This window comes from Vulpes vulpes, chromosome 13 (assembly GCF_048418805.1).
Source record: "Vulpes vulpes isolate BD-2025 chromosome 13, VulVul3, whole genome shotgun sequence".
In the NCBI taxonomy this organism is placed as follows: Eukaryota; Metazoa; Chordata; class Mammalia; order Carnivora; family Canidae; genus Vulpes; species Vulpes vulpes.
The window spans coordinates 73602522-73614810 of record NC_132792.1 but is presented as its reverse complement, the minus strand read 5'-3'; the positions used below and the strand labels follow the sequence as shown (position 1 = coordinate 73614810).

Below are 12289 nucleotides of genomic sequence, written 5' to 3'. Positions count from 1 at the left end.
GAATCTATCCTACAACAAAACCTCAAAACAAAAACTACCCACAGGGAATAGTCTTGAAAGGAAAGGCTATATGTGCTCATGGACTCTCTATGGTGAATACGTACTCTCTCTCTATACGTACTCTGGCAGGGAGTGTTCTGAGGTCAACTGCTAAAGGAAAAAAGCACGTTGTAGGATTTGCACGTGTGCCCATTTATGTTAATAAAAGCCATTCTAGGGGTGCCTGGCTGGTTCAGTCCATAGAACATTCCTCTTGGTCTTGAGGACATGAGTTTGAACCCCAAGGGCACAGAGACTAATTTTTTTTTAAGTTTTTTTTTTAAATAGTCATTCTAAAAAAATTCCTCCTTTGATTGAGGCGAGTACTGTTTCAAGGTCTTTACAAACTACTGTTTAGCCCTTTCTGACTCAAAATTCTAAGGTAGGATGGTGTCCTCCTTTATGGAGGTTATAGCTCCTTGTTAAAGTCTCACAGCAAGGAAGTTTGGATTTTGTTTGAATTTGAATCTGAGCAGATCAAAAGCCTGTGTTCTTCTTAACCACCAGGCAATGCCGATTTCTTAGGAAAGAGGACTTTTATTCATAAAGCCCAGTATGAGCATGTACACACAAACACACAGACATAAAGAAAATTACAGAGCCAGGGAAATCATTTTCTCTAGCTCATGATTTTGACCTAAAAGACAAAGGTAATAAAACCAGTTTCATAAGTGGTAGTTAAAAGTAACCCTGACCAATCCCCTCTGCCCTCATGACTCCTGAAGTTTCAGGTAGCCAGTTTTTCTTATTAAACATTACATGACAAACATCTATTAAAAATTAGTCTTCATAAAAAATTTTAAAAATCAGCTTTCATATATAAAAGACTACTACTGTCTTAAGTTAGATTATTTTTCTCCATTAGTTACTGAGTTTGGCATTAAACCATCTAAGCTTTCTTTCCTGGCATATGCATAAGCAAAAACTTGAGTCATCTAAAGTACAAAAGTCACCAAACAGGACTTTTCCTAAGTAATGCCAACTTAAACTCTCTCATGAAAGATGAAGTTGGGGCAGCCTGGGTGGCTCAGCGGTTTAGCACCGCCTTCAGCCCAGGGCGTGATCCTGGAGACCCTGGATCAAGTCCCACGTCAGGCTCCCTGCATGGAGCCTGCTTCTCCCTCTGCCTATGTCTCTGCCTGTGTCTCTGCCTCTCTCTATCATGAATAAATAAATAAAATCTTAAAAAAAAAAAATGAAGTTGTGGCCTTGGCATTATAAACTATCCACTTGAATTAACTGTCCCAGTGGAATATACTGGAAAAGCAAATAAATAATAAAAATATTAGCTATAAGAAAACTAGAAATTAAAATTTGATTAGCCTAAGAATGAGAAGTCTGAATTAAAAAATAATTATCTACTTAAGCATAAAAGTTCTAAAAATTAACAATATGGTGACTAGTTACCAAACTGTATTGTATATTTTGAAAGTTGCTAAAAGACTAGATCCTAAAAGTTCTCACTAGAAGAAAAAATATTGTAATTATGTGTGGTGAGCGATGTTAACTATTGTGACAAGCATTTTGCAAAATATACATATACTGAATCATTATGTTGCATGTCTAAAATAATACATTATATGTCCATTTGATTTCAAATTTTTAAGTTTTTAATGGGGAGTCGGGCACCTGGGTGGCTCAATTAAGCGTCTGACTCTTGATTTAGGCTCAGGTCATGATCTCAGGGTAGTGAGGTCAACCCCGTGTCGGGCTCCACACTGGACATGGAGCCTACTTAAGGTAATTCTCTCTCTCCCTCTGCCCCCTCCCAAAGAATACATAAATAAATACATAAAGCTTTTAATGGGGAGAGAATTAATGAGCATTTGGTCTTATGGACATGTTTCAATGAATTTTAAAACAGTATTAGGGGTACCTGGGTGGTTCAGTGGTTGAGCATCTGCCTTTGGCTCAGGTCATGATCCCGGGTCCTGGGATCAAGTCCTGTATCAAGTCTCACATCAGGCTCCCCACAGGGAGCCTGCTTCTCCCTCTGCCTATGTCTCTGCTCTCTCTGTCTCTCATGAATAAATAAATAAAATCTTTGGGGTGGCCCGGGTGGCTCAGCGGTTTGGTGCCTGCCTTCGGCCCAGGCTGTGATCCTGGGGACCCGGGATCGAGTCCCACATCGGGCTCCCCACGTGGAGCCTGCTTCTCCCTCTGCCTGTGTCTGTGCCTCTCTCTCTGTGTGTGTCTCTCTCATGAATAAATAAAGAAAATCTTTAAAAATAAATAAATAAATAAATAAATAAATAAATAAATAAATAAAATCTTTAAATAAATTTAAAAAAAAACGGGATTAGGACTGCAATCATTAAGAGGGGAAAGAATGGAGAGATCAGTGAAACAATCCTGAGATAAATCAGTCTGATAAAAAACCTGTGACTTTAATTGCCCTTCCAGATCACTTATGCTTCTTCTGCAATCACCCAGAAATCTTAGTAGTGTTCTCAAAGGCTTGGATATTCTGATATCAGCACTTTTATTTAGAATCATTTTACATTTACCTAATTCAAATATTCATCCAATTCACGGTTTAAAAAAAAATGTTTTTCAGTTGCTTGCTACAGAAATTTATCTCAAACTAGCTTAAACACAAAGAAAATTGATTGGCTTTCATAAGCAGGAAATCGAGGGTTGTTAATACAGGGTTGTTCTAAGCTTCAGCAAGATCAGATCCAGGTAGTCAGTGTTATCCAGACCTTCTCTCCATCTCACCTGCCCTTGGCTTCATCACACACAGAGGGACTCTGCATTTTGTAGGCAAAATGGTATAGCAAGCCCCAGACACAGCTCCAGGTGGTTTATCTATTCCAGTAAAGACAGTATTTCTCTCATCTTTCAGAGGGTAAACCCAGAGAAGGGGCACTCGGTGGAGTGGGACACTATGAAGGACAACTCCAAGGTCAAATGAAAGTGAGGCACCCCCTAAATGAACCAGACAAAATATTTGGCTACTGCCAAAAAGTCAAAAGGTATAACTATGCCATTCCATTCCAGTGCTCTTGCAGTTTTTGTTTTTTTATTTTATATCAACTATTCTTTCAAATGGTATTACAAAAACAATTTGGATATATACTATAAACCACATTTAAGGGTCTAAAAAAAAACTTGTTTCAAAGCAGCTTACTCCAACTTTGGAAACATTTGGGCTACTTTAACTGGACTATATGGCAGATCACACATGAGATGTTGTTGCTATCTTTGCAGTCATGACCATTAAGGGAAAAAAATAACAATTAGCTGTCTTTTTATTGTACTCAGGGAGAGGAATCAGAACTTCATGAGCATCTACTATGTGACTAGACGTATGCTTCTAGGTGTTAAAGATACTGCTGTTTCTCATAAAAACTTACTGACTCCATCTTTACTAAGTTACAGCTATTGGTTATCTAGTATAGCCAGGTGATGAGATTCTTCCAATACATGTCTCATTACTTTCAACTGACTTCAATTAACTTAATCTTTCTGCAACATAATTCTTCCATTATGATCTAGGAACTTAGCAGTAACTCTATTTAGTGTGAAACAGCATTTTCACACTTTCTTATTTCTGAAACTGACAAAAATAGGTGGATTTTATGTCAGTGACTATTCACATCACATTTCCCAGTGGGATATTCAACTCTTCTTAAATGGCTAATTTTATACAGCTAAATATGTGTGTGAGAAGGTGCTGGAGAGAGACGAGTATTGATTAAAACTCTTTAAACTACTACACTCTATACCTGAGTTTTTATTTTGAGAAGTAAATTCAATTCAAAGCCCTGAATTACAGTTTGACCTCTAATAATCACTGTGTACCTATAAAAACTCAAAGTATATACCCTGTTATTTCTTTTGGTATCTTGTTAATACTTTAAACTTATTCTCCATTTGTAAGGTATATATAAATTTCAATGTTTGGGTGTATATAAATATTTCAGGGTCACTCAGTAAGTGCCCGACTCTTGGTTTCAGTTCGGGTCATGGTCTCATGGGTCGTAGGATCAAGTCCCACATCAGGCTCTGCACTCAGTAGGCAGTCTGCTTGAGTATTCTCTCCCTCCTCCTCCCCCAACTCACTCACTCTCGCTCTCTCTTAAATAAATCTTTAAAAAAAATATTTCAGAACTTTTGTCATGGCTTAGCAAAACTTATAAACTAATGCTCACTTCTGAGCTAGAAAACCAAGGTGGTTATTTTCTGCTTTCCCAGGATGGTGCTTCATTAATTCCCACTACAGATGTCTTAATTTCTCTGTATATTCATTTAATGTATAATCATGTATGTATATTTGTTTTACTTCCCACTCCTTTACAACTGGCTAGTATTTTCCACTATTAAGACTTTGTGATCTCTCATATTATGTTAAGTGCACACACGGGATGTGCTTGCATACTCTACTCAGAACGACTCCTGCCTCCCTCACCAGGAGTCCAGAGGAAAAAAGAGAAACATGTTCTGTATTACTGCTCAATACTAGTCTTTATTAAAACTAGGCAGGTACCACCTAATTAAAATTATCCTTTAAAAAATACCTTAGTAGTTAGGGACACTTGGGTGGCTCAGTCAGTTAAGCATCCAACTCTTGACTTCAGCTCAAGTCATGAGCTCAGGGTCATGGGATCAAGCCCTGCTTCAGCCTTTGCACTCAGCATAGAGCCTGCTTGGGATTCTAATTCTCCTTGTCTCCCTCCCCTCACTTGCACACGCATGTGCACACACTCTATCTAAAATAAAAATAAATAAATAAACAAATAAATAAATAAATAAAATGAATAAAATCTTTAAAATATACCTTAGTTGGGAGAGAAGTTTTGAAACAAAAGGTAGAACAGGCATCAATGTCTAAATAAAATGAAAAAATGTGATACATGTTTAATAACAAACTTTATTGAATTACAAATTTAAAAACGGATCACTTAATTTAAAAGTGGGACTATTTTACTTTTATTCTTCCAAAAATGCACTTTATTTTTCAAGTGATAAAGGTTAATCTGTGAACTGACAAAGTAGATACAGGATGGTACCAGTGGACCAATGTTCATATAAGGGGTCCTAACATGAACCTTAATGTTGCTTTCTGTATTATATCGAATTGATTTGCATTTAAAAAAAAGTGGGAAAAGGTAGCAAAGAGGAGTGCAAAGCATGTACTTAAGTTTTCCTATAGGAGTCTGACAGAACATAGATTTAGCATGATAAAATGTGGGCTTCATAAAAGTGGCCTTTAAGATGTGCTAGAGCAAGTGTACCCTAAGGAACCTATGTGAAAATCATTTCTTCTTATTCCTAACAAAACAAATGGTACACATGTAAAAAAGAAAATTTAATTATAAGATTTGTACTGTAAACTCAATTGCATTATAGCCCATATACTCAGTTTGTTGAACAACCTCATTCATTGTGTAACAGAAAAAGAGCAAATTCGACTCAAAAAAATATTTCCTATCAACCTCCATATGGAAAGACCACAGCGCTAATGATTTAAATAATCCTTAAACTTAATCCTTGGTCAGTAAAGATTTCCAAATCAAAATCAAGTCATGAACTGTTTGCAGTAACTACTATACTAAAATGCTAACATTTTCTTCCCAGGTATGACTTCCCATGAGGGAGAAAAATAGTCACAGGTTTTCATTCTTTGCCTATGCTGGGATGTATGAAAAATCTAGTAAACTACAACAGTGTTCTGCAAAACTAAAATACACTACAAAATCAAACAGGTAAATAAACAACAAAACCAAACTGATTTCAACAAAGTCATGTTTCCAAAAGTAAAATCTATTAAGAACAAGTCATGAACATGTACAAGAAATTACAAGAAATGATTATCATGGTTAGTTACAAATGCAAAATAATATCTAATTATCCCAGACTTGTGAACATAATAATTAAGATCAATCTCATAGGCTAGTTCAAATATTATGTACAATTTAGATAAGCTGGTTGTCAAGTATTATCTGAATACACACCACACTTAATAAACTTAAGTTACCTTTTCTCCTCCTTTACAATTTGTAGGTACGTGCCAATATGGGGAAAAAAAGTAATTTCCATTTATGTATTAACTGAGAAGAACAATATTACTACTGCATATGTTTTGGACTGTAAAAAAGTTAAGGTACATTTTCCTTTTAAAAGAAAAAAAAAGGTAAAAATAAATTGCCAAAAGTCTGACAAAAGTTTAACATTGACTTACTATAAAAATGAAAAAAAAAAAAATGTTCTGAAACAGATATAATTATGTGGTCTCCCTACTGATCTGAAACTACAGAAGGCATTTAATAGGAAGGAATGCTATGTCAAAACCAAGACTAACCCAAGGGATGTATGTTACTTTAAAAATCTGATTTGCAGGAAAACTAGATGTTTGGCCTAGTTTTATTTTATTTTTTTTTTATTTTTTAATTTTTTGGCCTAGTTTTAAAGCTAATTACAAAATCCATTTTTTAATGGTCCAGACATTTTGCCATTTCTTCCAACTCAACAGAACTGTCAAAAAAAAAAAAAAGAGAGAGAGAAATATTTCATGAGACCTTTAAATACAGACGATGGGGTGTACCCCGCCCCCCATCTTATACAGTATACATCTTATACTGCTAAAGAAAGAGGCATTTTTTTAAAAGATGCTATATTTCTTAGACATGAACAGACACCTAAGTGTTTGACTTTTCCAATTTAGAATCAGTAGAAATATAAACTGAAGAAATATTATATTTAATATGCACCCCTCTTTTTAATGCTTCTAGGTTAAAAAAATGAATTTAAAAAAATGAATTCCAAACTTGAACTTCTAGAGTAAGCCACCCTTACGCATCAGCTTTCTACATTAAATTGAACTTTCTTAAATCCAAGAGATACTATGTCAAAACTATGCTCCAAACTGCCTGTATTCAAAACAAACTGCAATATGCCCAACAGTAACAGTAATCATCATCATCATCATCATCATCATCATCGTCATCGTATCATCCATTTTGCAAAATAAATCTAAGAGCAATCTGAAAAGGCCAGATTTGCTCAACAAGACCAAAAATAAATAATTAAAAAATGAATGTCTTTCTTTTCAACCAATGCAAAAAAAAAACTTCTACAATTCAGGATAGGAGACATTGTTTCAAATAATGAAGACATTCTCAATACCAGTAACCTTCTCAGCTCAGAACTGAATTTGTACATAATAAAATGGGTACTGGCCTCAACCCCTGAAATAATGTCTAGGGCCAAAGTTCTATACCATATTTGTGGAGGATATTCCCCCACTGCCTAGCATTTAATTCACTTGATTTTCAGAAAATGCTTTCACTTATGTAAATAATTCAAAATAAGCAACAGAGTAAAGGGCTAAAGCTAAGTATAGCTTTAAAAAACAAGAATCATACAAGCTTCACAAAAACTAATAAATGCAATCCATATTTTTGGAATAGCAACAATTATCAGGCACTTTTAAAATATATTACCTGTACTCTTCAACACAGCCTGTGATGTAGATATTATTTACATTTAATATGTGAGAAAATTACAGTTCACTAATGATAAGAAGCAGAGTTCAAAGTCTGTTTGGCTCCAAAGACTATATTCCTACCACATGAACCTCTCCAACCACACACCCCTAGGATCCCCATCTCTATTAACAACAAAAATGGTTTCGGAAGTAATGTGTAATTCTTCTCCCAAGTTTAAGTTATATTTCTGTTGCTCACAAAAATCACTCAAGAAGAGATCATTTAAATAACATACACTTGCCTGTGTGGGGCTAATTCAAGAGTACAGAGGCAATATGAAGGCTCAGAGAAAAGCCTACCAAACCATGACAGTGCTCCTCTGTGAAATTCCTAAAATAAACACTAAAACTATCCTGCTGGATGGATTTCAACAAGGTAAAGTAATCTTTCCAGAATCAAAATCAATGAAGACAAGTAATACCCAAGGTACAGATTATCTGGAAGTACAAAAGTCAAAGCAATTAAATGAGTATAATATATACACGACTATGATATGATAATTACACATTTAAGATTCAATCCTGTTACTCCTGCACTAAAACAATATGAAAATTAAGTTAACACTCTTAATTTCTAGTAGAGTACAATATAGTATATCCCTTTAAAATGGTTCGTCATGGACTTGCATAGTATTAGACAGCATGAGCAGATGTATATATTTAGATACCTAGGTATCTGAATGAAAGGACATGAATAAATCTATTATAAATGGGTAAAATACGAATATAAGAAAGTGTCAGAGATACCTTCCATCGATTTCCACATTCATTGCAGACAACAAACGTCGTCATCGGTTCATCAGCACTACGAGTTTGTACCTGCAGCAAAATCAAGTGAAAAATATTACTTTTTACAATACTATAAAAAGTCAAACCTAAATAGAAACATTCTACATTAAGATATACAAGAACCACAATTTCAAGATAAAATGTATAAAAGCCTGAAGCAAGTTCAAATAAGCTAAGTAATGTCAAAAGGACATATATTTCAAAACTTCATTTTTCTAAGTCATTCCTTCTTTTCATGTTTAATTTATCCCAAATAAATGGGAAAATCATCTAAAGTCACACATACTTTTCAAAAATGGCTAATAAATATTAAAAATTTTCATCATCACTAGGAGCACAGAAATGTTAAAAGATACGTCCATCTTCTCTTATAAATTAGCAGTGATGTAAAAATTATGAATATTTCATTCTGAAAAATATAAACTATCACAATCTTTCTAAAAGTTTTATGCAGTAACAAGGTAAGAACCTTAAATATCCATTCTCTCTGACCTAGGAACTTGACATCTGAGCTATTCTAAGATGCTAATTAGAAACACAAATAAAGACGTGTGTACAGATCCACATCATTAATCATTACAGAAATGCAAATTAAAACCACAAGGAAATATCACCTCACAGGTGAGGTTAGAATGACTATTATCAAAAAACAAGAGATAACAAATGTTGCTGAGGATGTGGAGAAAGGGGAACTCCTGTACACTGTTGGCAGGAATATAAACTGGTATATCCATTATGGAAAACAGGATGGCAGTTCCTCAAAAAAATAAAATTAAAAATTAAACTACCACAGGAATGCCTGGCTGGCTCAGTTGGTAGACCATGCAACTCATGATCTCAGGGTCGTGAGTTTGAGCCCCACATTGTGGAGGGTAGACCTGACTTTAAAAAAAAAAAAAAGAAAGAAAGAAAGAGAGAGAGAGAGAGAGAGAGAGAGAGAGAGAGAGAGAGAAAGGGAGGGAGAAAGAAAGAAAGAAAGAAAGAAAGAAAGAAAGAAAGAAAGAAAGAAAAAAGAAAAGAAAGAAAAGAAAGAAAAGAAAGAAAAGAAAGAAAGAAAGAAAGAAAGAAAGAAAGAAAGAAAGAAAGAAAAGCCAGCATAAAAAATAAAATCAACTACCTTATGATCCAGCAATCCTATTCCACTAATGTATCTGAAGGAAATGAAATCAGCACCTTAAAGAGTTATCTACATATCCTTGTCCACTGCAGTATTATTCACAATAGCCAAGATATGAAAACAATCTAAAAGTCCTTCAGTTGAAGAACTGATAAAAAATGGGTAAAGAAAAGTGGTGTGTGTACACACACACACACACATACACACACACACAATTTTATTCAGCCATAAAAAAGCAGGAAATCCTACCATTTTAGGTAACACAGATGGACTTGGAAGGCATGCTAAATAAAATATGCCAGAGAACAACAAATATTATATGGTATCACTGCGTGACATCTTAATTAATTAATTTTAAAAAGTTGATTTCATAGAAACAGAGAACAGATGGTGGTTGTCAGAGGCTGAGAGAAGTGGGAAATGGAGAGATATAAGTCAAAGAACATAAACTTTCAGCTATAAAAAGAGTAATTTCTGAGGATCAAATATACAGCACTGTGACCATAGCTAGAGTAGATCTTAAGCATTCTCAACACCAAAAAAAAAAAAAAAAAAAAAAAGTTAATTATGTGAGGTAACAGATTTGTTAATTATCTTGATAATCATTTTACATTGTGTATATGTATCAAATCATCACAGTGTACACTTTAAAAACATTCAATTAGGATGCCTAGGTGGCTCAGCCATTGAGCGTCTGCCTTTGGCTCCGGTTGTCCCAGGGTCCTGGGATCAAGTCCTGCATCGGGCTCCCTGCAGGGAGCCTACTTCTCCCTCTGCCTATGTCTCTGCCTCTCTCTATGTCTCTCATGAGTAAATAAATAAAATCTTTTAAAAAAAAATCAATTATATGTCAATTATTCCTCATAAAGTTGGGTGTGGGAGATCTGTGTACAGGGATGTTTGAAGAGTTTAATTTTATAACAGTACAAACACTGGAAGAAACTTAAATATCCAATAGGGAAATAATGAAAAAAGAGCATACCAATCTGATGGAATATTATACAGTGATTAAGATGTTTACAAAGGTGTTGTTTTTTTTAATAATTAAAGGAAAATACTAACATTATTATAGTAGCTAAGTGAAAAGAAATACAGTTCTCCCTTGAACAATGTGGGAGTTAAGAATGTCAACTTCTCCTGCGATTGAACACCCACATCTAACGCTCCCCAAAATGCAACTGCTAATAGCCTACTGTTGACTACAAGCCTTACCAACAACACAAACTGTCAATTAATACATATTTTGTAGGTTATATGTACAATATACTGATTCTTAAAGCAAGCTACAGAAAAGAAAATGTGATTAAGAAAATCAAAAGGGGGATCCCTGGGTGGCTCAGCAGTTTGGTGCCTGCCTTTGGCCCAGGGCGCGACCCTGGAGTCCCGGGATCAAGTCCCACGTCGGGCTCCCGGCATGGAGCCTGCTTCTCCCTCTGCCTGTGTCTCTGCCTCTCTCTCATGAATCAATAAATAATAAAAAAAATCTTAAAAAAAAAAAGATAATCAAAAGGAAAATATATTTACAGTACTAGACATGTATTTGTTGAAAAAAATTGTTAAGTGGACTCATGCAGTTCAAATCCGTTGTTGTTCAATGGTCAACTGTATATAAAATGGTTTATGGGGGGTCATGGGTGGCTCAGTCAGTTAAGCATCTGCCTTTAGCTCAGGTCATGATCTCAGGGTCCTGGGATTAAGTCCTACCCCTACAGGCCTCCCTGTTCAGTGGGGAGTCTGCTTCTCCCTCTCCCTCTGCCCCTCCCATCTGTTCATGCTTGCTAATATATAAAATCTTTTTAAAAACTGGTTTGTAGGGATCCCTGGGTGGCGCAGCGGTGTAGCGCCTGCCTTTGGCCCAGGGCGCGATCCTGGAGACCCAGGATCGAATCCCACGTCGGGCTCCTGGTGCATGGAGCCTGCTCCTCTCTCTGCCTGTGTCTCTGCCTCTCTCTCTCTCTCTCTGTATGACTATCATAAAAAAAAAAAAAAAAAAAAATTTAAAAACTGGTTTGTAGTATTTAGCTGCAATTAGATTAGGAAAAAAAAAAATCATAAAATACTGTAGGCACCAAAATACTGACCACTGTTCTTTCTGAATTCAGATTAGTGGGTGATTTTAAAATTTTTGTTCATATTTTTCCAAATTTTTCTATTTTTCTATAAATAGTACTTTACATTGCTTTAAAACAGCTGGTGGGATCCCTGGGTGGCGCAGCGGATTGGCGCCTGCCTTTGGCCCAGGACGCGATCCTGGAGACCCGGGATCGAATCCCACGTCGGGCTCCCGGTGCATGGAGCCTGCTTCTCTCTCTGCCTATGTCTCTGCCTCTCTCTCTCTCTGTGTGTGACTATAATAAATAAATTAAAAAAAAAAAAAAAAGTTTAAAAAATAAATAAATAAATAAAACAGCTGGTGCCTGGTGGCTGTTGGTTAAATGTCTGACTTTTGATTTTGGCTAGGGGGTTGTGGGACTGAGCCCTGCATGAGGCTTCGCAATGGGCATATAGTCTGCTTAAGATTCTCTCTCTCCCTCTGCCTCTTCCCACCCTCTCTCTTATTTAAAAAACAAAAAACAAAGCTCTTATGACTCAGAATTCCTACTCCTGAGAATATATACAAAAGAATGAAAAGCAGGGTCTCAAAGAGGTATTTGTATACAGAAGTTCATAGCAGCATTATTCATAGTAGCCCAAAGGTAGAAGCAACCCAATGTCCATCACTAGATGAATGGATAAATAAAATGTGGTATTACATACAGTGGATTATTATTCAGCCTTAAAAAGGAAGGAAATTCTGACACATGCTATATAATATGGATGGCCATTTATGATTATATGGTTTTAATTTGCATTTC

The 12289-nt window shown here is 35.6% G+C and overlaps 1 protein-coding gene across 3 annotated transcripts in view; it reads right to left on the bottom strand.

Moving 5' to 3' along the window:
* Positions 1-4892: 4892 nt before the first annotated feature.
* The window catches only part of TCEA1 (transcription elongation factor A1), a 40612-nt gene continuing 33215 nt past the window's right edge, over positions 4893-12289 (bottom strand). For all 3 annotated transcript variants that reach the window (XR_011996662.1, XM_026011450.2, XM_072734725.1), the window contains exons 9-10: positions 8276-8347; positions 4893-6516 (exon numbers count right to left, since the gene is read on the bottom strand). Coding sequence is in view for 2 of the 3 variants with exons in the window: in XM_026011450.2 (XP_025867235.1) it covers positions 6508-6516; positions 8276-8347 (81 nt within the window). In the remaining variant the exon portion in view is untranslated. The remainder of the gene's footprint in view (positions 6517-8275; positions 8348-12289) is intronic.